This window comes from Camelus dromedarius, chromosome 3 (genome assembly GCF_036321535.1).
Source record: "Camelus dromedarius isolate mCamDro1 chromosome 3, mCamDro1.pat, whole genome shotgun sequence".
Lineage (NCBI taxonomy): Eukaryota > Metazoa > Chordata > Mammalia > Artiodactyla > Camelidae > Camelus > Camelus dromedarius.
Genome location: NC_087438.1, coordinates 43,780,739 through 43,803,879, shown reverse-complemented (window position 1 = coordinate 43,803,879; position 23,141 = coordinate 43,780,739). Strand labels below are relative to the sequence as shown.

At 38.6% G+C, this 23,141-nt stretch overlaps 1 protein-coding gene and 1 long non-coding RNA gene across 7 annotated transcripts in view; one reads left to right on the top strand and one right to left on the bottom strand.

The window, feature by feature from the left end:
• NLN (neurolysin) overlaps nt 1–23,141 on the bottom strand; it is an 88,914-nt gene that overhangs the window by 43,051 nt on the left and 22,722 nt on the right. For 4 of the 6 annotated variants that reach the window (XR_010378544.1, XM_064481026.1, XM_064481033.1 and 1 more), the window contains exons 2-4: nt 12,677–12,936; nt 9,359–9,507; nt 524–631 (exon numbers count right to left, since the gene is read on the bottom strand). Coding sequence is in view for 5 of the 6 variants with exons in the window: in XM_064481026.1 (XP_064337096.1) it covers nt 524–631; nt 9,359–9,507; nt 12,677–12,936 (517 nt within the window). In the remaining variant the exon portion in view is untranslated. Of the gene's footprint in view, nt 1–523; nt 632–1,852; nt 1,969–9,358; nt 9,508–12,676; nt 12,937–21,899; nt 21,916–23,141 lie in introns of those variants that run through there. The other 2 variants (XM_031446086.2, XM_064481044.1) reach the window with 2 other exon arrangements.
• LOC135319730 (uncharacterized) overlaps nt 14,929–23,141 on the top strand; it is a 29,452-nt gene continuing 21,239 nt past the window's right edge. The window contains exons 1-2 of the long non-coding RNA XR_010378546.1: nt 14,929–15,052; nt 17,955–18,086. This is a non-coding gene — a long non-coding RNA (uncharacterized LOC135319730). The remainder of the gene's footprint in view (nt 15,053–17,954; nt 18,087–23,141) is intronic.

The following is a 23,141-nucleotide window of genomic DNA, read 5'->3' as shown; positions in this document are numbered from 1 at the left end:
GACAATGAATATATATATGTTCATGTACAACTGAAAAATTGTGCTCTACACTGGAATTTGACACTACATTGTACAATGATTATAAATCAATAAAAATGTTAAACAAACAAACAAACAAAAAAACCAAAAAACAAAATGCTAGTTTTAAAACTCTATGTCCTAAGGATTTTATCACCAGTGCTCTATCTCTGTATGAACAAGGGAGTAAGAATATAAATCAACTATTAAGATCTGAGCTAGCTATCAGAGAATGTACAACAGAGAAAGGAAAATAAGCTTAGCATACGTGAAACAAATAAAGCCTGGACAGGATTAAAACCAATTAAGCTAACAGTTGTTGGTCAGTCATCATGAGGTTAACAGTTGCAGAATGTAGTCACTGACTACCGAATACACTGTACGTGGATTCGTATTATGGGCTATTTCTCATGTTATAAACATGTGTTTCCCTAATTCCTGTTTTTTGTTGTATTGTGTTTCATTTATTCTTTTGTTTTTTAATAAGAAAAGGAAACAAACTCACATTTTGTACTTGTTCTGGAAGATGGAGCCCATTCCTTCTTCCCATTTTAACTGATTTTTCCAAGTATCGTCGGGCTTCAGGCTTTATCTTCCCCAGATCACAGGTCTCCTGAAATTAAAGAGTGCGACAATCTCTTTCATTTCTGTTACAATAGTGCATGGGTAAATCATAAACTATGAGGCCAAAGCAAAATTTATTCATCATCTCTCCTGGGCTATGAAGCACACAGGTGATTATGAGGCAGCCCTTTTTGAAAACCTAATTCATTTTATGCTTTACTGAGATTCTGCTCATTTAAAACAGAAAAATAAATAAAGAGCTGACCAGAATTTCCTTGCCTTGCATCAGAATCAAGTGTGCCTGTACCACTTGAAAATGTGACTAGAAACATTTGCATGATCTCATTCTGAGCTTTCTTTATGACTGAGTGGTCTTTTTCACAAAACAGGTTTCTTATCACAAATCATCTGGATTTAATTTTCTATCATTTGCTAACCTGGTTCCACTTGAGAGGCAGGAATAGAAAGAATGGGCGAATTCTACACAAATGGAGAGGAGGATTCTTTTGCCAACATACCCAACACGGACAGCTGGATTGAATGCCAGCAAAAGGCTTCCAATACTTCAAAAATGCCTTACTGTCATTTGGCAAGCGAGTTCAAGGGACCAAGGCAAGCTGCATATGAACAAGCATCTGGGGAAAATGAGTCAGCACTGCACACAGAGGAGGAACGCTGGACAGTATATGCGAGCCTGTAGGCAGCCAGGCAACCACACTCACTGAAAAGGACGAGGGCCCTGGAGGAGAGGGGGACGTTCCCCTGGCCACAGCAAGGCAATAAACACACCAGATGTTTCTTTAAAACAGATGGCAGAATACACATGGCACATCTGGGTAGCGGGTCAGTTCGTAGTCCCTGGGAAGTGTGCTCCAGACAGACTCAGCAGGTGTAAAGGATTCAGTCTGGCTGAGAGCCAATGAGGGACTCCTGTCTCTAGAGGCTTCGAGTCCGCTCAGCCCTCGAGCTCTACCGCTGGCTGCACTCTCTCCAGGAAAGACTCGGGCCGTTCACCCCAAGCTTTATATTTTCCCACTAATTAGATCTTTAAAAGGACTGTGTTTAGCTCTAGGGCCTGCATTTTAGATTGTTGGTAAAAGGCTCTTGCTGCAATAGTTCTGTCATTTTTTATATTCTGCTGCAGCAGGTAAACAGAGTCGTATTTCAGCTGAGGGTACTACTTGATACAACAATCTGTATCTCCCTTTACCTACCAGCAAATAGTTCTGAGTCACAGCACTAAAGCGCTTATTGTGCATCCATTACTCACAGTTTCCTCTGACTTTATCCTCAGTGGAGGCTGAGAACAGTTAAGACTCCTTTTTCCATAATAACCCGTTTTGTGTCCTTGGGGAATTTCTGAGCAGGCTGGCATGACTGGAGGTGGAACCCTCCCTAGCTGGTATTGGCACATACTGGGGTCCCAGCGGCAGGTGCCTGCAATGGCAAGAGACCCAGGATGGCTGGGGAGATAGCCGGGCTGTGGGCTGACTCCCTCAGAGAGGGCCAGCAGTTCAAATCACAGTGTTCATCCGGATATGATTAACTTGGGTTGATTGAGCTTCAACAGCGCCAGGAAGTCTGTCCTGAGGCATGGGGCATGGCAACAGGAGTCCCTAGACAGGACAATACTGGAAGTTGTAAGGCTGGGGAGAATCTAAGCAGCAGTTATGTGCAGTGGGGGAGAGGGAAAAAAAATCCCTGGTGAGAAGGGCCTGGCAAGGACACAGGTGAGCAGGCTGAGACCCAGAGCAGAGAAACCTTCCCACCTGGGCAGTGGGCCAAGGCAGAAGCAAGGCACACAGCAGGACAACAGTGCGGGTTCCTGGGCTTCACCTGGTCACACGTGGCCCTGAGCTTAGCAGAGAGGCTCATCGCAAGCCTTGCCAGCTTATGTACGGAGGATTCTTACTCTAACGCTTGATCAGGATGGGCTCTCATACTAGGTGGGCCTGGACCTGGCATACCTGGGAGCATCAGGGCTGCTACTTGAGAAAGCCTGTAGGTATACTCAGCATAGGAAACTCACAACTTCTGGTCTAGGTTAGGTAAAACTACTGACCTCCCTAAATAGGTAATCTAAGTGTAAACAGGAAGAAGGATGTTCTGAGAAAAATCAGCCCTGAATTAGGTCTAATTAACTATGACTAATTACCTGTCCTGAAATATCTGACTTACTACAAAAATGACACTTAACAAAAATCTGATTCAATTATAACCAGACACCTTGTGCCAATCAAACTCAGGGGGTCGGGAAATCTCCGGAGGTCCCTGGAGGGAGTAAAGCACTTCTAAAACGTGCTTCTACAGCACATTCCTGTCCCAAAGCTGATCATAATAATATTCTCCCTTATAATCTTCAGGCAAGGTCAGAATTGCTGCCCAGGGATTTTCTAAGAGGGAATCAGCCAACACTCTAGAAGGCTCTGCCACGTTGCACCTTCCTTTCCTGTAAAAGAATTTAATCCCTTGAATCTGAACAAGGTCTCAGGCCTCTTTAGGTGAAGTTTCTTCTCTTTGGGGTTGGGGTGGGGGTACAGGTAGGAGCTAAAGTTCTCTGAAGTAATTTTCAAATTGATATAATCTGACAGCAGGGGATGGTATTTTAATCTATGTGGTGATGAGATTTATTTTTCCCCAACTTCCTCGTATAACTAAGAGCATTTGTATAAAAGTATGTATGTGTGCACGTGCGCACACACGTGTTCCTACACATATGCTCATATGCTCATTTTACAGACAGAAAACTGAGGTTAAATGATTTCTCTAAGATCACACAGCTGTTTAGTGGTACAAATGGGGGTAGAAATAAATTCTTCAAAATCTTAGTTTATTACTTTCCCTAATATGCCACACTGCTACATTACCATCCTTAATTCATTATCATTCTTTAAAATTTCATAGTGAAAAAATGAAAAATTGTCTTAAATCGCCCCAGTGCTCCCCACCTTCTGACCCATGACTTTGTCCTTTTCTTTACAAGACCTTCCCATTTCCAGTTTCTAAAATATGAAAAAATATTTCAGTGGGATTTCCTGTATTGTGTATCAAACTAGAATTTACAGTTTGTTAAAAGAATGCTGAAGATTAAGATAGTATATTCCTCTGAATATCATTTAGAAAAGCTGATTCATAAGCTCTGAATACACTAAAGAAATCTAACTGAATAACAGTATGATAATATAGGTCTTACTGCAAAAGCTAAAATAGAGATACAAACTTGTATAACTCAATGTGGTATATATGCAGTTTCTTTCCCCTTTTTTCTGTGTTTTTTCAATCATTTACTGTCAGGTTTCTATTGTTTCACTGTGAAGAGGACATTCTGAGGCAGCTGCCTGCACTCTGGACAGGAGGGCTGCAGAAAGGCCTGCTTGCTGATCACTAACTCAATATGCTCACACAAGATTCTCTGCTTCTGTGTGGGCCTCGGCAGGGCAAGGACCTGGAGAGGGGAACCACACTACATGGAGACACACTGTAACTGGGACCAGTTCTGTTCCATTCAACATCCATTTACTGAGCTCCAATTTATGTCAGGCACTGGGGAAACAAAGGTGAATATCCTGGAGGCTCCTTAAGTCACAAGAAGGAAAAAAACCCCATATGTTAGCAAATAATGTTAATATCATGCAGTGAGTGAAGAGAGGTAAGTACCTGGGAAGTACAAAACAGGGGCATCTGGCTAACAGGGAAACGAAGGCAAGGTAGTTGAGGCTTCATAGCAGATCTCTAGGCTTTTAAGAGCCTGACAAAGGTACAAGCTTCAGTAGTATTATGACCAACAACAAGACTTACACATTTCAAAATCAAGAAGGCATGGTAAGTAAAGAAAATTACCACCACCATGCTGAATTTTGGAAGTGGCTTTTCCTCTTTAAAAAGTTTTTCTTTTTGTTCTCTTCTTTCTCTCTCTTTTTTTTTTTTGTCATAGTTTTAAGGCACTGCTTTTTAAAAAAATTTCATTTATTTTAAATTAATTAGTTATTTTTTATAAGGCATTGGTTCTTGTATTTTAATTTGGCACCGGGTCTCCATGGCTCAAAGTAGATCACATAATGCTTAAAAACACTGATATGCAATCTCATGACTCATTCAATTACACTAGAACATTAAAATTCTGTTTAAATCACTAATTGGCTAAGATGAATTGGCAAGACCAAAGTCCATAGCTCTGAAAAAACATAAATATTACAATAGGTAATTGTATTTCTCAATTCAGCTTGTGTAATTCAGACTCAATTTCCTTAAAGAATTCTTTCTCTGTACTTACTATTTAGCAGGCTACTGGCATAAAATATTATATGCCTGGATTGTTTTATAATGAAGACAGTGTACATTTTCTCACCAATATGGCCTGAAAGAGTGTCTATAAAGCCTTTTTGATCTTTGCTGGCTTTTCAGCCAATGATTGAGAAGCCTTTGTCAGGCCTGGGAAACACCGAGACTTGAGGCCACAACTGCTGGCTTTTGATATCTGAACATTTTTCAGCTAAAGGAATAAGGACATCCTTGTTTTCATTTCTTTTTCTTGTATTTTTTCTTCTGGTAGAATTAGGGATAAATTAAATGTTATATTTTTATGTAATATTTGACATCTACAAATGAATATAACTACATATATATGTTATGAAGACAAATTGAATCCACTCTTAAACTTATTAAATAGAATATTAAAACACTGCTATGAATTGTGTTAAACAATTTTTTCCAGTTTTACTACTTACATATACATTGTTTAGTTATGCTTCTTTCTGACTTTTTAAAATTATATATTGTATGCAGTATTCTGCAACTTTGTTTTTTTTTCCTTGTTACTAAAATTTAGCCATGATGTTGCAAGTTGCTGTAGTTTATTTCCTTAACTTGTATAAAATATTTCATTATAAATATACTACAATTTATTGATCCGTTTTCTTATTGATGGAAATCTGAGTTGTTTCAGTGTTTTCCTGTTATAAATAATGTTGCCATGAATATATGTCCAATTTTACCTGTGCACAAATACAAAAGTGTTTCCGGGTAAATGCTGAGGTGGGAGTGGGGAGGGTATGCTAACTTAACAGAGAATGTAAGATCCAACTTCATAATACTAGATTTCCCCCCAAATTAGTTATTACTATTATTTTAAAAATCAATTTATACCTTCATCAGTGGTGCACAAACATTCCCAATGATTCATACCCGCACAGACACTTGGCATTGTTAGATTTGTTAATTTCTGCCAATCTGGTAAGTGAAAAATGGTATCTTATTGCAGTCTTTATTTACATTTCCCTGATTTAATGAGTGTAAATATTTTTTCATATGCTTAATTGCCATTTCATCAGAAAAGTGTTTCATCTGAAATAACTTTCCATGTCACTTCCCCATTTTTCTATTGGGATGTTTGTCTTTTATTGATTGTAGTAGCTCCTTTTATACACTAGGTACTAATGCTTTGCTAGTTTCATGTTTTGCTAATTTCTTTTTTTAGTATTTGAGTATGTTTTAGTATTAATGTCTTTTCACTTTCTTTATTAATAAAAGTTCTTTATTTTAATGTAGTCACGTTTATCAGCCTTATATTTTATGTCTTGTTTAAGAAATACTTCCCTGCTCAGATGCCATAAAGGCATATTCCTATATAAATTTCCAGAAGCTTTAAAGTTTACCTATTTAAGACTTTAATCCATTAGGAATTGTTTTCACTTGGCTGTGAGGAAGCAATCCAATTTTTTTTCCCCACGTGGATAACCTATGTCCCAGCACCAATTACTGAAGGCCTATTTTTCAGATCTGTCATAGTTTCTCACTTTACTTTGATGAACATTTACTAAATGTTTACTGTACTTTGTACCAGGCACTCTGCCAGTGATACAAAATAGAATCAAACATGACACCTCCCTCCTTTGAGGGTTTTAACATAAAGTCTACATGACTTCTGGCAAGCATTTACCAGCTACTTCTATGCTGAAAAGTTATGATTTCTGAGCCTCAGTTCCTCCACTTATAAAAAGGGATACCTCAGAAGATTGGTGTAAAAGTTAAGTTAGATAATGATAGTGCTATACAAATGTAAAGTAGTATTACTAGCCACACTTGGGAAGGAGACAGGAAGACTAGAAGCACGCTGGTTAGTCTTGTGCTCCACTGTGATTTCATCCATCCAGTTAGTCAACAAATTGCTATTTTAAAGGTCCTGAAACGTGACTGCAAGTTAGTTGATACTCCCTACACTGAGAGGTGGTGTCCCTTGAATCCAAGCAGATCGCAATGACTAGTCAATCAATATAGTACTGTGGAAGTGATGGTATGTGGCTTCTGAGATAGGTCACAAAATGCAATGCAGCTTCCATGTAGTTTGTTGCAACATTTGTGCTGAAGCCCTCTGGCTGCATGAAAGAAGTCCTACCACCCTGATGCTGCCATGCTGTGAGGAAGTCCAAATTAGTCCACATAAAGAGACTACATGGAGGTGCCTGGCAGGGACTTGAAGACAGAGCTGCCTGGCTATCCTCTACATGCTCCAGCTCCAGCCACCACTGCCTGCAACCACATGCGAGACTCCAAGCCAGAACTCCCCAACTGATACCTTTCTGAATCCCTGATCCACAGAAACTGTGATTGTTGCTATTTTTAGCCACTAAGTTTTAGAGTATGTTGTACATCAGTAGATAACTAGAACACTTATTTATTTTGCCATAAAGAAATGTGAAAGGTAATCTCATATTTCTATTCATCAATCTTAAGTGAAAAATAACATAAGAGCTAAAATAACACATTTTGTATCTAATTAAGATAATATAGTTGATTATCATCTACATTGGTGGTATCTTGAGACTTCAGTATTATTTACAGCACCCTCATTTTTGTAGAGCATGCCTGAAACTGATGACTCTACATAAACTTAAAATTCTATTACCCAGCCTAATGAAGGCTTTATGTATTATATTATGGTTGCCCTATTTTACTTACAGTGTTACAGAGAAACATAAATATAAGATTTAGATATATTTAACTTTGTTTTTTCAGTATAAATGGGATGAGTCCATTAAAGAGTCCATCTCTAGCAGAAAACTGATACTGGCAGTTTTAGATTTTTAAAAATATTGACTAAAAAATTGTAACTATTTGCCAAGAAAAGTATTTAAAGGTAACTAAATTCATTCACCAAATAAGCTCCAATGCATAAACAAACACAGTAGCTACTTTTTATTATTCTGAAGTAGCCTTAACATTGTAAATGTTCTTAAAGATGTTCACACAATAATCCACATGTATGAGAATAAACTACTTTGGAAAGAGGAAAAATCATGTAACCAAATCCGAAACTATTTTAAGTTAATATAATAAATCCTGAAGTGAACGAGCTCAGATAAATGAACAAATCTAATGAATGCACTGGTGTTTATCAGGTCACTTATCGTGTGCTAGGCTACTGTCTAGTCTACTATGCAGGCAGCAATTTTTTTTCCAAATTTAATGGTATCAGAGCCCAATATATAAAAAGTTGAGAAGTATAAAAGAGAAGTCTAGAGTGACAAACCTCCTATATCCTGATAACATTCATAATAATCAGAGAAGGTGGAACAGTAACAAGAACATTGAACTCAATTAGTAACATTAAGACTGCAATACCTTTTTGAGGCAAGAAAATCCCAAGTGAGAACTTAGAAGTCAGGATGAAAGTAGAACTAATCAAGGGAAAGTAGAAATGCTGAGGAAAAGTTCTAAAGAACATATATACTATCCATTCGGAAAAGAAATTAAATTATTTGGGGATGAAATAAAAATAGGAGACTATAAGGGCCATGATTTGAATCACATAGAATAACAACTGGGGTCAAAAGGAGAAAAGAGAACAATTTACCTAATAAAGAATAACCATAGTTATTTTAACTTAGGTTATTTTTATAGAGCCAAAGATGAACGATTATGAACCACATAGATGAATATCAATTATAAGGTGAAAAATGTCTGACATGAGAAAACAGACAGTAGGCACATCTTACATGTCTAAATAATCTTGATTACATATTCTAGAGTGAATTACAAATAAAATACTTGAAATAAAACTGCTTTTTATTTCAACTCTTGTTGTAGTTTGCTGAAAGGAACACAGTTTTGAGATTTTGCATGTTTTTATGCAAAATTAAACAAAAATGCCTATGTGAAACATTGGTTGTTTTCCAAACAAATTGCTGAGTGCCATGAAAATAAAAAGTCAAAGCAAAGACATGATGAAAATGCTACGGAGCAAATTAACGTCGGTGATGAAAAGACCAAAACAACACGTGGCAGACCCACCTAGAGCATTCATTATCTGTAATCTCTGTGAATCCTGAAAAATGTGAGGATGACAGATAGGAGATCCTCTGGCCTGCAGCATCAATACTATGTCATCAATATTATGGCCAAAACCACACGATTTGATAGATAATTCAATTTCATTTGCTTCTAGCTGATCTGATCTAATATAGACCTTGCAATATTTTAAAAATTCAAAGAGGTTTTTACATTAAACCATTAAGTTCATGATGGTTAGAAAGCCTTGTATTTATGGATGTACACTCTTTTATACTTGGTATTAATAATTTTAAGTGAATGTAATTAGCAATTCAACATAAACCTAAGCGGTATGACATAACATTATATAACACTGTGCTGCACCCATTATAATAATTAGAAACAAAATCTAGGAACATTCAAATACTTTTTATCGTTGGTTAAAGGTTTTTACTTTTTTATTGTCAGGTTTTTTTTTCCTTTTAAAAGGATTTATACCATCATTTACCTTTAAATGAACAATTCTCAGAAAGATATCTTCTCTCATGCTCATCTCGATATCAAAGCGAGAGAGTTTTTTGTCCGCTTCTGTACTTGCTGCTCGTACTTCTTTGTCAGAGGAGACGTGCTGGGGAAAGTCTAGCATGGTTCGCTCCACTGTTAACAGAAGAAGACACCATAAGGACTCATCAAATCAGTATCAAGAAAAATATCTCGCACCTACAGAAAAGATTATCCCAATATAAGTTTTTCATTTCATACTTTCTGTAAAGGCTCCTGAGGCTGATGAGAAGCAGTCTCTAACGCAGGACTTGGCTATTCCAGGGCATTGTAAGGAACAATAAGGGTGTGCATGGAGTACTTACCAAAGTATGTCTAGCATGTAATTTAGTAACTGGGAATGTAGATTTAAAAAGATGTGGTTCTTATACTGAGGCATTTTATAGTCTGGGAGTTGGGGGTAGGGAAGAGTACTTAAAAAGATAAAGAACCATACAGGACAGACCAGCTTAGCTGTCAAATGAATGGGACAGTAACTCAAAGGCAGCAGCATGGAGGGCTGCAGCAAGCACTATGCGATGTCTGAGGGAGAAAGCGGAACCTAGAAGATGGGCAAGAGGAAGAGCTCCGTCAGGACTGGAGAAGCAGAGACTGCAAGCCTAGGGACTCCCAAACACAGAGGATGTTTAAGAAATGAGCAGACCAATTTAGTGGGATGGGTTTGTTTAGAATAGAAGTTCTCAACTTTTATGACAGATGCCTTAGAAAATCTAATCAAAGTCATGGACCCTCCTTCAAATGTTAACATTCATACAAATATAAAGACTTCCATATAATTTCAGAAGATTCCTAGAAATCTCAGTGGACAGATCCAGTAAGCAGCTGAATATCGGGGCTATTCCTGTTAAATGATGGTGGTAATGTTGTCCACTCTCATTTTCACATATTAAAGTTGGTTGTTGGATTTTTCATCATTTTTTGTTTTGACTTCAATAAATCAGTATCGTTTATAGGTATAGTTGGAGTTAAGCTGTGACAATGAATAGATTTCAACTTTAATATCTTTAGCACTTTGAAGGTATTGTAAATAGGTAAAATGTACACACGTGATAAAAGGTTGGCAGTAAAGCTATCCTTTACATACAAAGAAACTGCCCAGTTAAACAAGCTACCTTACTCGTGTCAGTCCTCTTAAGGCACTGTTACAAAGAAAGCTGTAAAAAAAATCGCCACAAATATCTGAATAAATTCATAATATCTGTTTAAAAAATCAAATTAGATCATTATTATTTTAGGATTTAATACATCATTTTTTGTTCCTTGATTAAAAAAAGAATGAAACATAAGATTTAAAATTCAATATATACAGCACTTGTTTAAGTGAGTTCACTACAGAGTTACAATTTCTGTTTCCTTTTAAAAATTAGCTCCAAAAGGTATTAAGAAGGAATCAAAATTGCTCAAGAACGTAAATGAGCAGAACAACATGCAGGAGTCTAAAACTGGAAACATATTCTTAAACAAACAATAATACTGAAAACCATTTCCTTCCTTCCTTTGCCACAAAGACCTGGAACCAGACTTATGTTCTCACTGCCAAACTAGAAACAATGCTGGTGCCTGGTACCTGACACTAGACAAATGGGGTTTTAACAGCTACTGCAGGAGAGAGAATGAACTCTGAGAACATACACATTTAAGAGAAAGTTAGTCTTTAAAAATCCATTCTGAAACTCAAACATTTTTATGAATACCCCACAAAGATAAATTTGCGGGAGAGCAAGAACGAATGTCACAAAACTAAAGGTATACTTAAAAGATGAATGATTGGTAAAGAAACTGAATTTAAGATAATTCTGTTTTAAAAGGTTTCATTTTTTCCCCCACCAGTTTTTACATTTGTTCGATGCACAGGCTACCAGGCTGGCACACTGTCTTAGCCATAAATGTCTCAAGACGTGAGTGAATATGTGAACCAAGGGCAAACCACATACAGTCTGGGAGCTGCACACGAACCTGCCTGCTGGGAAAGCTCTGCTGAATGGGGAACAACCCCATCCCTTTGACACTGACTATGAGATCAACCAGACCTTTTTTATTCAAGAGTTTAAACTCAAGGCTCATAGCAAGATTTAGTGGCTAAAAATGAGAGGGAAGCAGTGGGTAGCAAGAGGCAGAAACAAACAAAAATGCAGAGGTAAGAGAAAGTAGCCAAGCTCTGCTATGGTAAGACATAGGGTAAGGAACTCTTAGTGAGGGTAAAGAGTCACTAGGTCATTAGGGCTGTGCAGGATTCCGGACAACCTCCCAAATTCCAGAACACATGCAGATGTTTACGATATCCAGTTCTACAGATAGCCTTTGTTCTTACAAAGCCTGGGTACACAGCCAAGGTTGTTTAGCCTTAATTATCCTACAAAACATATCCAATCCTTTGAAGTAACTGGTATGAATCTTCATCCCTTATAATTCAAAGGGTCTTATATTATAGAAATAATATATTTTAAGGGGGAGGGTATAGCTCAGTGGTAGAGCATGCACTTAGCATGCATGAGGTTCTGAGTTCAATCCCCAGTACCTCCATTAAAAAATAATAATAAATAAATAAACCTAATTACCTACCCCCCAACACACAAAAGCAAAAAAAAAAAAAAAAAAAAAGAGAAATAATATATTTTAAGTGTAGGAAATATGGAAAATAGAGAAAATCTTAAAGAGTAAATTAAATATCAAGTATAAACCCAGTACCCAAGATACCGGCCTTTATTAAATTTTTTTTCTTCTGATTTTCTTTCTCTGTGCTTTAAAAAAAATGTTATTAAATGCTGTCCCTAAACATGATTTTAATGGCTACATAATGTTACAGAATATGAATGTATTATAATTTATTTAGCTATTCTACTGACTGCCACCTGGGGGTTGTTTCCAACCTTTTGCTATGGTAGAGTACCTGTTTAGACATAAACTTATACATGATTTTTCCTATATCTGATTATTTCCTTAGATTATGTAAATGCCTAGATGTGGAATTAATTACTGGGCTAGGGTATGAACTTCTTACAAATTTTGATATATATTGCTCTCCAGAAAGCAGTTATAAAGAGAGTGTACATTTTATAGCACCTTTGCCACATAATAAAAATTTTTAATCTTGGTAATATAATTCTAAGCAATTATGAATCATTAACCATTTAAGCAGTTACAAATCATTATGTAAAAATCAATGTCTTGTAAAATTGGAAAACGAATTGCCAAGGCAGGAAGCATAAAATGGTTTATGATGACCACAAAGTGAAATATTGATGTGCTTTTGCATCCTACTCACCTATATACTTCACCTCTACATCTGCCAGGGCCTGCAAACAGTTCTCGTAAGTTACTTCCTCAACGTCCAGCATGCCAATAGAATCATACACCTGTTTGGTCTGTGCAATGAGCTCCTCAGTTCTTGTTTTGATTTGCTCTGGTGAAAGATCCCACCTTAAAACATTTCTACCAGCTGCAGTGTAGGAAGACATTGCCTGAAGAGGAGAAATCACTTCTCTTCCTAAAGTCATTCTCAATAAAATCCTGGAACCACCAACTCTAAAAGGAATCAGAAAAAAGGATAAAAATTAGGCATTTCTGTTGATCCAAAGTGAACATACAAATGTATATTACCTAATTAAATTTTAAATTAAAAAGAACTTTTTAATAAAATTAAGCAAGTTTCTTTCAGGGGAACACATATACACAAAACTAAATGCACTTGTATTTTCTTTTTTCCTTGCATAGTTAACAGAGTTAATGGAATCTGTACTTTCCAAACACTGAATTGTTTATGTAATTAAATCACATAGAGAAAAAAAGTTAGGTGCCAAAGACATAACAACTGTCCTTTATAAATTAAACCAGTAATCTTTCTTATTTAAACATTTTTCCTGTGCTAATGTCTACCTACTATGTATGTAGACTCAAAAAATATTTTGAGATTCAGCAAGGAAACATTTTCAAAATTCTCTTTTTATATGGAACAATAATTTTAAAAATGTTTTACCAAAATTTCAAGAGAATCAACTATGGCAATTTGAATTTAAGACTTGGAAAATAAACTCTTGTATAACTATGGTATTATCCTAAAAGAGAAAAGGAAAAAAATTAAGAATCATGATACCCTTCCTTTACCCCCTTAAAACAATGAAACTAAAAATTGATGCCATATGTGTGTACATACATTTATAACATATAATTATGTATAATGTATAATTCTAGAGCTTATAAATAAAAATATTATAATTAATAGGTAATATTTATTGTGTTTGGGCACTGTACTAAATGTTTTCTATTTACTAACTCAGTTCTCACAACAACCCTCTGAGACAGATACTGTGGTTATTCTCATTTAACCAAAGAGGTAACTAAGGCATAGAGAGAAGTTAAGTAATTTGCTCAAGGTCACACAGCTGGCTATATGGTGGAAGCTAGGATTAAAAACCAGGTAGTACAGATCCAGAACCCACTCTTCTAACCACAGTGCTAAACTTACTTCCTATTATCATACAAGACCCCAAAACAACCTTATAATGTAGACAGGACAATACTCCTTTTTAACAGATGATGCAATTGAGGCTCAGAGAGGCAGTGACTTGTTTAATGTTATTTGTTTTGCAAATAAATATGCACTGTGTCTGGTCATTGTAACAGGCACCCGTTAAAAAAGGCAAATTGACTGGGACCCTGCTATTTATAATACAGTGGAGAAGACAAATTGATAAACAGGCAATTGTACTACATTGAGATGAGTGTCATGATAGGGTAAACAGGGAGGACTTTGAAAGACCACAGAAGGAGCGTTTCTAGAAAGATTTTCTAGAAGGAGTAGAGTAAGACAAGATCTACACAAGATGCAGAAATTATCCAAAGGCCAAAGGCTGTAAGGCAAGAGAAGTCTGAAAAGGTTAAGTGGGACTAGAGAATGAATAGCTTTGGGAATCATTTAAGAGTTCAGACTTATTTTGAAAGCAATGAGAGAGCTACTAAAGGGTTTTAATCGGGTGAGAGATGAGAAAAGATATGCATTTTAGAGAAATCACTCAAATTATAGTGAGTTGAAATGTTTAGAAAACAGGGATCATTTGAAAGGAAAGCTCCAAGTGTAACTGGGGAATAATATTATAGTATACCTAATTAGGAAACACAGGGAACTGGAGTGATGTAAAAGATATTCAGGAAGTAGCATCAGTGTGATCTGGTACTGAATGGATGTCAGGAGGAGGTGAGAGAACAAAAGATGATGTCCAGGCTTCTATATTGGAACTGGAGAGATGGACAGAGGTGCTGTTGCTAAAAAAGGGAATTTAGATGAAGGAGGAGGCTCTTTTGGGGGGGGAGGGAAAGAAAAATTCAAGTTTGGATTTGTCAAGTCTGAAGCAGCTGTGGCACATGTAAGAGGAATTCATTAATACTAAACGGTAATTGGAGTTACATGGGTGGTTGAACTGGCCCAAGGGAATCTGCAGAGTAAGAACAGAAGAACAACTGAGCTCTAACTCTAGTTTAATCATTAAGGTAGAAGGAAAACCAAGTAGGATGGGCTTTAGGAATTGTGAAAAGTAAAACTGAAAAACAGAGGGAGTGAATAACAGTATGAAATGCTGCACAAATCTCAAAGACAGAAGGCTCTCTGCTGAATTTAGCAGCAGGAATGTCACTGGTGACTCTGGTAAGAGCAGTGTCAGTGGGGTAGTCGCAGGGGTGGAAGTCAGATTTCTGTGGTTGGGGGCTACAGAGAAGTGAAGAGCCAGAGAGAGCATAGCTCAGCAATTCCCCACAGAGCTGGCTGTGAAAACAAGGAGACCTAACGCAGTATAAGGGGCTGAGACACAGGAGGGTGCATTTTAACACAGGAGAAACCAGAATACTGACCCCTTAACTGTCTCCACAATAACTGATGTCCCCCATGTGAAACCTACTGGCTGATGGTTACACTCACGATTGGCAGACTATTTTCTAATGCATTTCTTCATTTTTCCTTCAACCAGTTTACATATTTACCAAGAGTTAAGTCTGTTTGTTCCTAAATCTGTTTATGCCTATTACACTGGTTACCATGTAATTTAAATATTTAACTGATTAAATGCATGCAAAAAGAATAATCTGTTGTTTAGGTAAACCATATGGGGAATACTTTTTAGAAAGATAGTTACTAAAAAGCTAACCCCACCCCCCAAAAAAACACACCAAAACTGCTGTTACAGAAGATTGAGAAAAGAATTATGAAGATTCAGAAGGCTTCTAAATTCAGATTACTTATATATGTCTGGAGTGTTCTTGTTCTACTTTAAAGAAACTGAAATTGGAAATGAAAAATTTTCGGTAGAGTTTATACAAGGACAGTGAGGAATGCCAATCAAGTGATTCACACTTAACAAAAAGGCCTTGGTCCTACATTAAAATATATGAAAATAAATACACATTTATATCTCGTGTGAATACATTGTTTGAGCTATTTATCATTTTCTTATGATTCTATTTGAAACCAATTTTTAAAATTAATTATGAAATGACATACAGAGCAAGGTCCTAATGGAGGTCAGAAGAAACAGTATATAAACCATGGGCAGAGCAAATTGTTTTCGACAGGAAGATACTAAACTCTGGGTAAAATCAATGAAATAGGTAAAACAGAAGCAGGTAGGGTATAGTAAAAAAGTGAGATGTTTGAATTTAAGAAATCAGAGGTTAAGCCTGACAGAACCTAGATATTTTTCTAGAAGTGGATGGCTGATATAAACGAGTTGAAAAGAGCAAAGAACCGACAGCCTCGTATTGGACAGACAGTCTGTGTGAACACTGGAGTCAGCAGCTTGACAGCTGGGCCTGGGAGTGGAAAAGGAATGAAAACCTTCAAAGAATGAAGGGAAAGACCAGGTGGGTGGGAGAGGACACACGAGCCGGGGTAGAGAATGGCAAAACCAGACTGTGGGCCTTGAAGGTGTTTTACACAACGGTGAACAAATGCTGGTCTGGGAGCACAACTGGAGACGAGGCAGGAGTCTGGGAACCAAGATGTGGATCTTTCCTCCTTCTTTGTGGTCTGGGGTGGGGAAGAAAGAGGGATGTGGGGAAATACTTTCCTCAGGGTTGAGTGGATTTCAGGAAAGGGTAAGAGAAGAGAGGATCCAGAAAGTATGGAAATGGAGGGGTTTGCTTACTAAGCTACAAGGGCTCCAGAAATAACAAAGGAGGAGTCCTAGAGTATAACCGATAGATGAGGACGTGCTGGTTGTCCAGCCGTTACCTCCTCCCCCATCTGATTACCACACACTTTCCTCCCAGTTCTCATGCATCCCCCACAAAGTTCATGGTCTGAAGGTGGCTGCCCCTGCCCTTCGAGCTCCTGTGAGAGAAAGGGGCCTCGTTCCTGCCGAGTGTACCTAAGCAAACTTGTGTCCTTACTGCAGCTGGCATCCACCTTATGAGAAAGAGTGGAACCTAATTTACGATGAACTAAACACTGTGAACGGAAGAATAAAGGAAGGAAACCAAATATTTACTGACATCACTGACCCCTTAGCTCAACTAAGTCTGAAGCCTGACCTAGAGCTAGACTTTCCAGTTATGTGAGTCTATTGCTTATGCCAGGTCAAATGTGGTTTTATGCTATTTGCTTCATACAGGATCTTAACTGACAAAGGAATAAAAATTGATAAAGGAATGAGCTCAGAAAAAACAGAGTATGAAGGTCAGGGTATAAGAAATGATGGCTGACTGGAGGGTCTTACATGCTTGGCGGTGGCCCAACATAATAGGGATGTGAAGTCCAGTGTGTGGAGTTGGCTGAAAATTTCCAAAACAATTACTCCCTTAACCCCTCATGGATACGTATGACTGAGGCCTTGGCCATGACTGGTTGGGCTTCCAAGGAAGTTCCAGTGAAGAGGTTGGCCACGGGATTACTGAGGTAAGGAATAGTGACAGGACAGACAAACAGAACATAAGATTTCTGCATCTCAGTACCGTGCTCTTTTCACCATTCCTCTCAGTAAAAACCAATTATTCTGGACAAATTTTCATTACTGTTAAACAGCTTTAAAAGAAAATTACATCAACCATTCCATTGATAAGATAACCTCCACTGGTCTTCATTTATTTCCTGACATTTATCAAAAGATTGTTATGTCACAGCACACCTGATTTCAACTCAGGTAAGCTGATAAAGATGTCAGCACCTCCATTTCGGCTGAACAGCTATTCCCATAACCACACTTGCACAGTTTCTGATGCAAGTAATGAAAAGCTACCACCCCTTCCTTAAAGTAGTATTATTCCTTAAGTGTGGAAGGGGTAAAAAGAAAGGGACAAAAGTTAGAAATCATGATTTCATGGGTCAACAGAACACATGGAAATTTTTTATCTTCTTGCCTTCTGGGATTTTGCCTCAATTCCTTTCAGGACTTATAATTCTTGTTACCAAAGAAAATGAATGGAGACAGGATTTCCTTATACTTTTAACTAAAATAGTTTGATCTATTGAGAATTTTTGTCTCTGCATCGTCTCTGCTTTTCCTCTTCCATTTTATTTTGCTGAGGATCCCTCCTCTTCTCTTTTATTATGATTTCAGGCTCATTCAGATGCTGGTATGTTTGCCTCTTCCTCCCGTTCAGGCTCTGCAGCCCTGGAGAACCGGACTTGGGGGGAAAACCAGTGCACCTGCAGTCATTCTAACAACTGTGCTTACACCCTTGAGAATCTGGTGAGGCTTTTTTATTGATTTTCTGCAACTGAGAGCTACAAAATTTGAAAGCAGGCAACATACTGTGATTCTGTCTTTCTTTACAGGAGTTCTTATGTGCAATTACCTGAACATGAAAATCTAGATTAAATCTGAGATTCCCACTGTCTAATTAAACACTAAGTTTTTTCCCCTATAAACTTCCAGGCTCTCTGCTACTTCAGTTGCAACCACACTGTCTTCATTTTCTCCTTCGTCTTTAAAACACTTTTCAACATCCAACTCTGTGAAATTTCTAACCAAGAAATAATACAGAATACCTCAGTGGAATTGACAGGAAAATGCATTTGTTATGGGTCTGCTCTCCTGTGTCTAAAAAACAAATAAAGTACTTAGCGAGAGGAAATAAATGGGGCAGATTTTGATAGAGATCACCGGGTTGCAGAATTTCATTTGGACAAATGAGCATGCCACAGTTATTCTGAGTTAATTATTGTCTTAAAAAGTTTAGCAAAACACTTTATGGAATGTCTTAAAAAGTTTAGCAAAACACTTTCAGAAATGTTCTGATTTGCTGGATTCATCTTCTTTTGAAGCATAATTTAAAGGCCTCCACTCCCTCCCACCAAGGTGTCTTTGACCATTCCAGTTCATACAGACCTTCTATCACCTTTTATCTGTGCCATTCATTTTAGACACTTAAATAACTGTCATCCACCTGTTCCACTGTTTGTGTTGTATTAAAAGTTAGACTAGGACTTTCCCTCACAATAGCCACTGTACATTTCTTGTGTCACAACCCCGGAACACTGCTGAGCACACAGCAGATGTTTGATATATTTGAAATGAGATGGCGCTGACATGGCTAAAACATTACTGCCAACACCATCTCCCTTCATCACCACAAATAAACATCCATACAGGGAAGTGTTTTATCAGAGCCAGGACTAGAGAGAAACTCCACTGTGTTAAATATTACAACTTCCATTTCCTCAGAATTTACATTTAATCCACGTTCCCACTCTTCCCTTATAGTGTTACTGTGTTGTAGTACGTGGTTCGCATGGTATTTCCTGAAACTGGCCCCAATTCTTTGAAATACTTAACAAATATTCCTAGAATTTACTTTGGAACTAATGTTTCTCTACAAGCTGCTATTGAGGGCTGCATTTCATCAACCCCTCCCTCATTCCCCTGACTGGAATTCCTTTATGTTCCTTTTTTTGGGAGGCGGGGGTAATTAGGTTTATTTGTCTGTTTATTTAGTGGAGGTACTGGGAATTGAACCTAGGACCTCACGCATGCTAGGCATGCATTCCACCACAGAGCTATACCCGCTCCCCACCTTATGTTTCTTTTAGTTATTTCTCATCTGGCTACTTTGTCAGAACCATTCCTTTCTAATGTTGATTCCTAGTGTTCACAAAGTTGTGTTTTTCAGCCACTGACTTAACTAAGTCACCCCTCTTCTTACAACGTACAGGCCACAGCTCAAGTCCGGGCTCCTTTCATCAGAGTACACAGGGCTCCTTAATTTCGGATTTCACCACGTGCCTCCTCCAGGCTTACCTGCTTGCTCCTTCAGGCACTTAGCCCACTTCTACCATGAAGCCTTCAGCCAAGCAGCACTCTGTCTGCTACATCTGTGCTGTCCAGCACAGTAGCCACATGTGGTTATTTAAATTTAAAGTAAACAAAATAAAAAACTGAGTTCTTCAGTTGCAGTAGGCACATTTTAATGCTCACCAGCCACCACGGTAAGCGGCGACCACACTGGGCAGCACAGACAGAGAGCATTTTCATCACTGCAGGAAGTTCTAGTGGACAGTGCCGCACCAGACGATCTCACTTCAGGAAGGAGATGTGCGCCTGTTCCCTCCTATGGGTATCCTTTCTCCTTCCCCTCACAAAGCAGCTCCCTCAGTGTCTTCTTCGGAGGAAAGAAAGAACAGAGCAAGTGAGGAAGGGAGAACTCTTTACTAAATAGTTCCTACGTACCAGGCAGTGTTAAAGACACTTATTTAATCCTAACACCATTCTGAGAAATACGTCTAAGGAAGCACTATTTTCATGAGCATCAGTGTAGTAGAAAAGACTTTTAGTTCTTTCCACAAGAAGCAGGGCCAAAAGGTACCAACAATATAATTAAAATATAAAAAAGGCTTTTCTACAAGATCGTTTAAATTTTACAAATCTTTTTTTTTTTTTTAATAACCGGGAGTTAATCTTAGCTGTGCTTACCAAGATAGAGGTCAAGTTACAAAATTTGACCTGCAGATTCCTGGTGCTAGTCCCTCCACATATCAAAAACATGTGAACTTACTGTTTTCTCTTGACTGTAAGTGTCTTTTTCTCTCTCATATTCCTGCCACTATCCCAAAGGTTAAAGCATCTCCAACTGGTGAACCACTCCCATAGTCCCAGTCTCTCTCCTGATACTCAAACTTCAACTTTCTCACATCCCCAGTCTCTTCACATAACACTCTCTTTCCCACTCTGTCTTAACTGAAACCTCCCTGGAGAACATCACCTCCACTATGAAGCCTCTCCTTCTTTCAGGCTTCTCATGCTACTGGGCCTTGTGACAGGGTGAACTTTCTCCTAGATCCCCAGCAGTTTCCAAATCACTACTGAGTCACAACCCTACTCCTCTGAGGCTGTTGACTTCCTGGACCACTCGCTGCCATCAAATGATCTCTCTGCTACTCCCTCACATTTATCAAAGATTTGGCTCTATAGCCTTTCCATCTTAAGCTCCAAAATCACACCATGGAGACTCTAAGGGTAGAGGGATGAGCCAGACCACTCCCTTAACTTCAGTGTCTTGACCCACTTCACTCCAAGAATCTTACCACCACTTGCAGATGCTCCTAAGAAATGACAAATTCTGATACTCCACTCTCTGACCACAACCTTCTAACTTTTTAGGTTCCATTTCGCTATTGCTATGAGACCTTTTTTTTTTTTTTTAAAACCTCATTTCGATCTCAGGTCCTTTGATCCTTCCCTTTCCTCACTCTAACAGGCTTTTTCTGCAGCTCCACTTAGACCTGGGGAATTACCACACTTTTGAGGGGCCCACCCTGGCCTTCCTCCACCTGCACTCTGATCAAAAGCACTAAGAGGAGGTGCCCATGCAGAGCCTCGCCCCTGCCCACCACACAACTATGCTTTGAGCAGCCAGGGCTCCAGGACTCCTTGCTCAAATGGCTCCCAGAGCCTATATGGGCTCCTTCCCTGGGTCAGCACTCCTGAGGTTGAACTGCACCATTGGTACAGTGTACACCTGTTGGACTGAGGGGTGTCATAGGTAGGAGAGAGTGTGGTTGGAGCTTGAACTTACAGGTGGGGGTGTCCATGCACAAGTGAGGCCCCTCAAGGTACAGGAGGGGGCCAGGGTGGACTTCCAATTGGACTATTGTCCCAGGTTACATAAATGTGAGAAGTGAGCCTTATGTATTAATCCACATCCTTCTCTAAAACCCAAACTGCCCTGCTCCTAGTCCTTCTGCTATATCCACCTTAAAAAATCTCTGCCCCGAACCATTTTAACTTCCCTATTCTTACATCTAGATTACTGAACAAGGTGGTAGATGTTGATGCATTTATATCATGGTCTCTGATTCGAGCTGGACTCTCAAGGCTTTAAGAAAATCCATCCATCAAGGTCTGCCTCTCATTCCCCACACCACTTATTTCAAACTATGACCAGCCTCCCAACATTTCTCAGAGCTCTCACTGCTGCTAGCTGACCTTGCTGCCTATGTTACTGAGGCCATTACACAGAAATTCCCTCAATTTCCCACCTAGAAACATAGCTACATTGATAATCACCCTTTCTTCTTTTCTCCTAACTAGTAGAGGAGGCTATCTGTCTTGTCCAATTTCTCACTCTGTGCTTGGGTCCTCTCTCACCTCTTCTGGGAAGAGAAGAATTTTAAGTATCTCCTTTGTATTGTCTCTTTACACACATACACATGCCTGAGTCCTTAGTTTCTTCATCTAAATAAAGCAAAACAGTAACTTCCTTGATCCTGGGTCTCTCACTAGAAAACACCTTCTATTTCTCCCCTTCCCTTCATCACCAAGACTTTTCAGAATGGTTGAGCCAGCCTTGCTGTCTTCATGTTCTCATCTATCTTTGATTCTTCAATCTACTTCAGTCTGGGTCTTGGCCTCATAAAAAATGAAAACTGCTCTCAGCAGGGTCCCAATTTCTATTAAACCCAACTGATGTTCTTCAGTACTTACCTATCTTGACTTTTTGTGGTATTTGACAGTGTTGCAAGCCCTTTTTTTACTCCCTCTTTTTTGCAGTTTTCCCTTCCCTTAGCACCTGTGATAATAATTCTTTTCATTCTATGTCTCTGGCTGTATCTTCACGAGTTCCACCATCTGCTCTTCTTTTATCTTCTTCTTTAGGATTCCCCAGTATTCCTCAGGATTCAGTTCCATGCTCTTTTTTCTTCTCTTTTCATTTTATACACCCTTCTAGGTGTTCCGGTCCCCTTGTGTGGCTACATATGCGACCTATAGCTAAAGACTTCCACATGTGTATATCCAGCTCCAATCTCCTGAGCTTTAGACTCACATATCTAACGCCTATTAGATAGCTCCACCTGGATGTCAACGGTCACCTCAAATCCACTGTGTCCAAAAATAAAGTGACGACCTTCCTTAGTTCCTAGAACCAAACCTGTCCTCCTCCTGTATTCCTTATCTTAATTAAGATCACCAGCATGCATTCAGTTGCCCAAGTCAAAAACCTAGAGGACTTTCTAGATGCCTTCTGACATATCTTCCAGATCGCCTGCAGAGTAATTCTTCTAAAATGTAAATCTTGTCATGGCACTTTCCTTCAGTGCCATGGTTCGGGATCAAGTTCTGACTTCACTGACTTCAGGATCAAGTTCAAGCTACTTATACAAGGCCCTCTGGATCTGCCCCTATGTCACTGGCTTTCTCATTGCCACCCTTCTGCCCTTGAATCTATGCTCTTGGCATAAATAACTACTTTCACATCTCCCTAAAATTGTTAGGCTCTCTTCAGGCCTTTCCAATGTTTCCCCCTCTGCC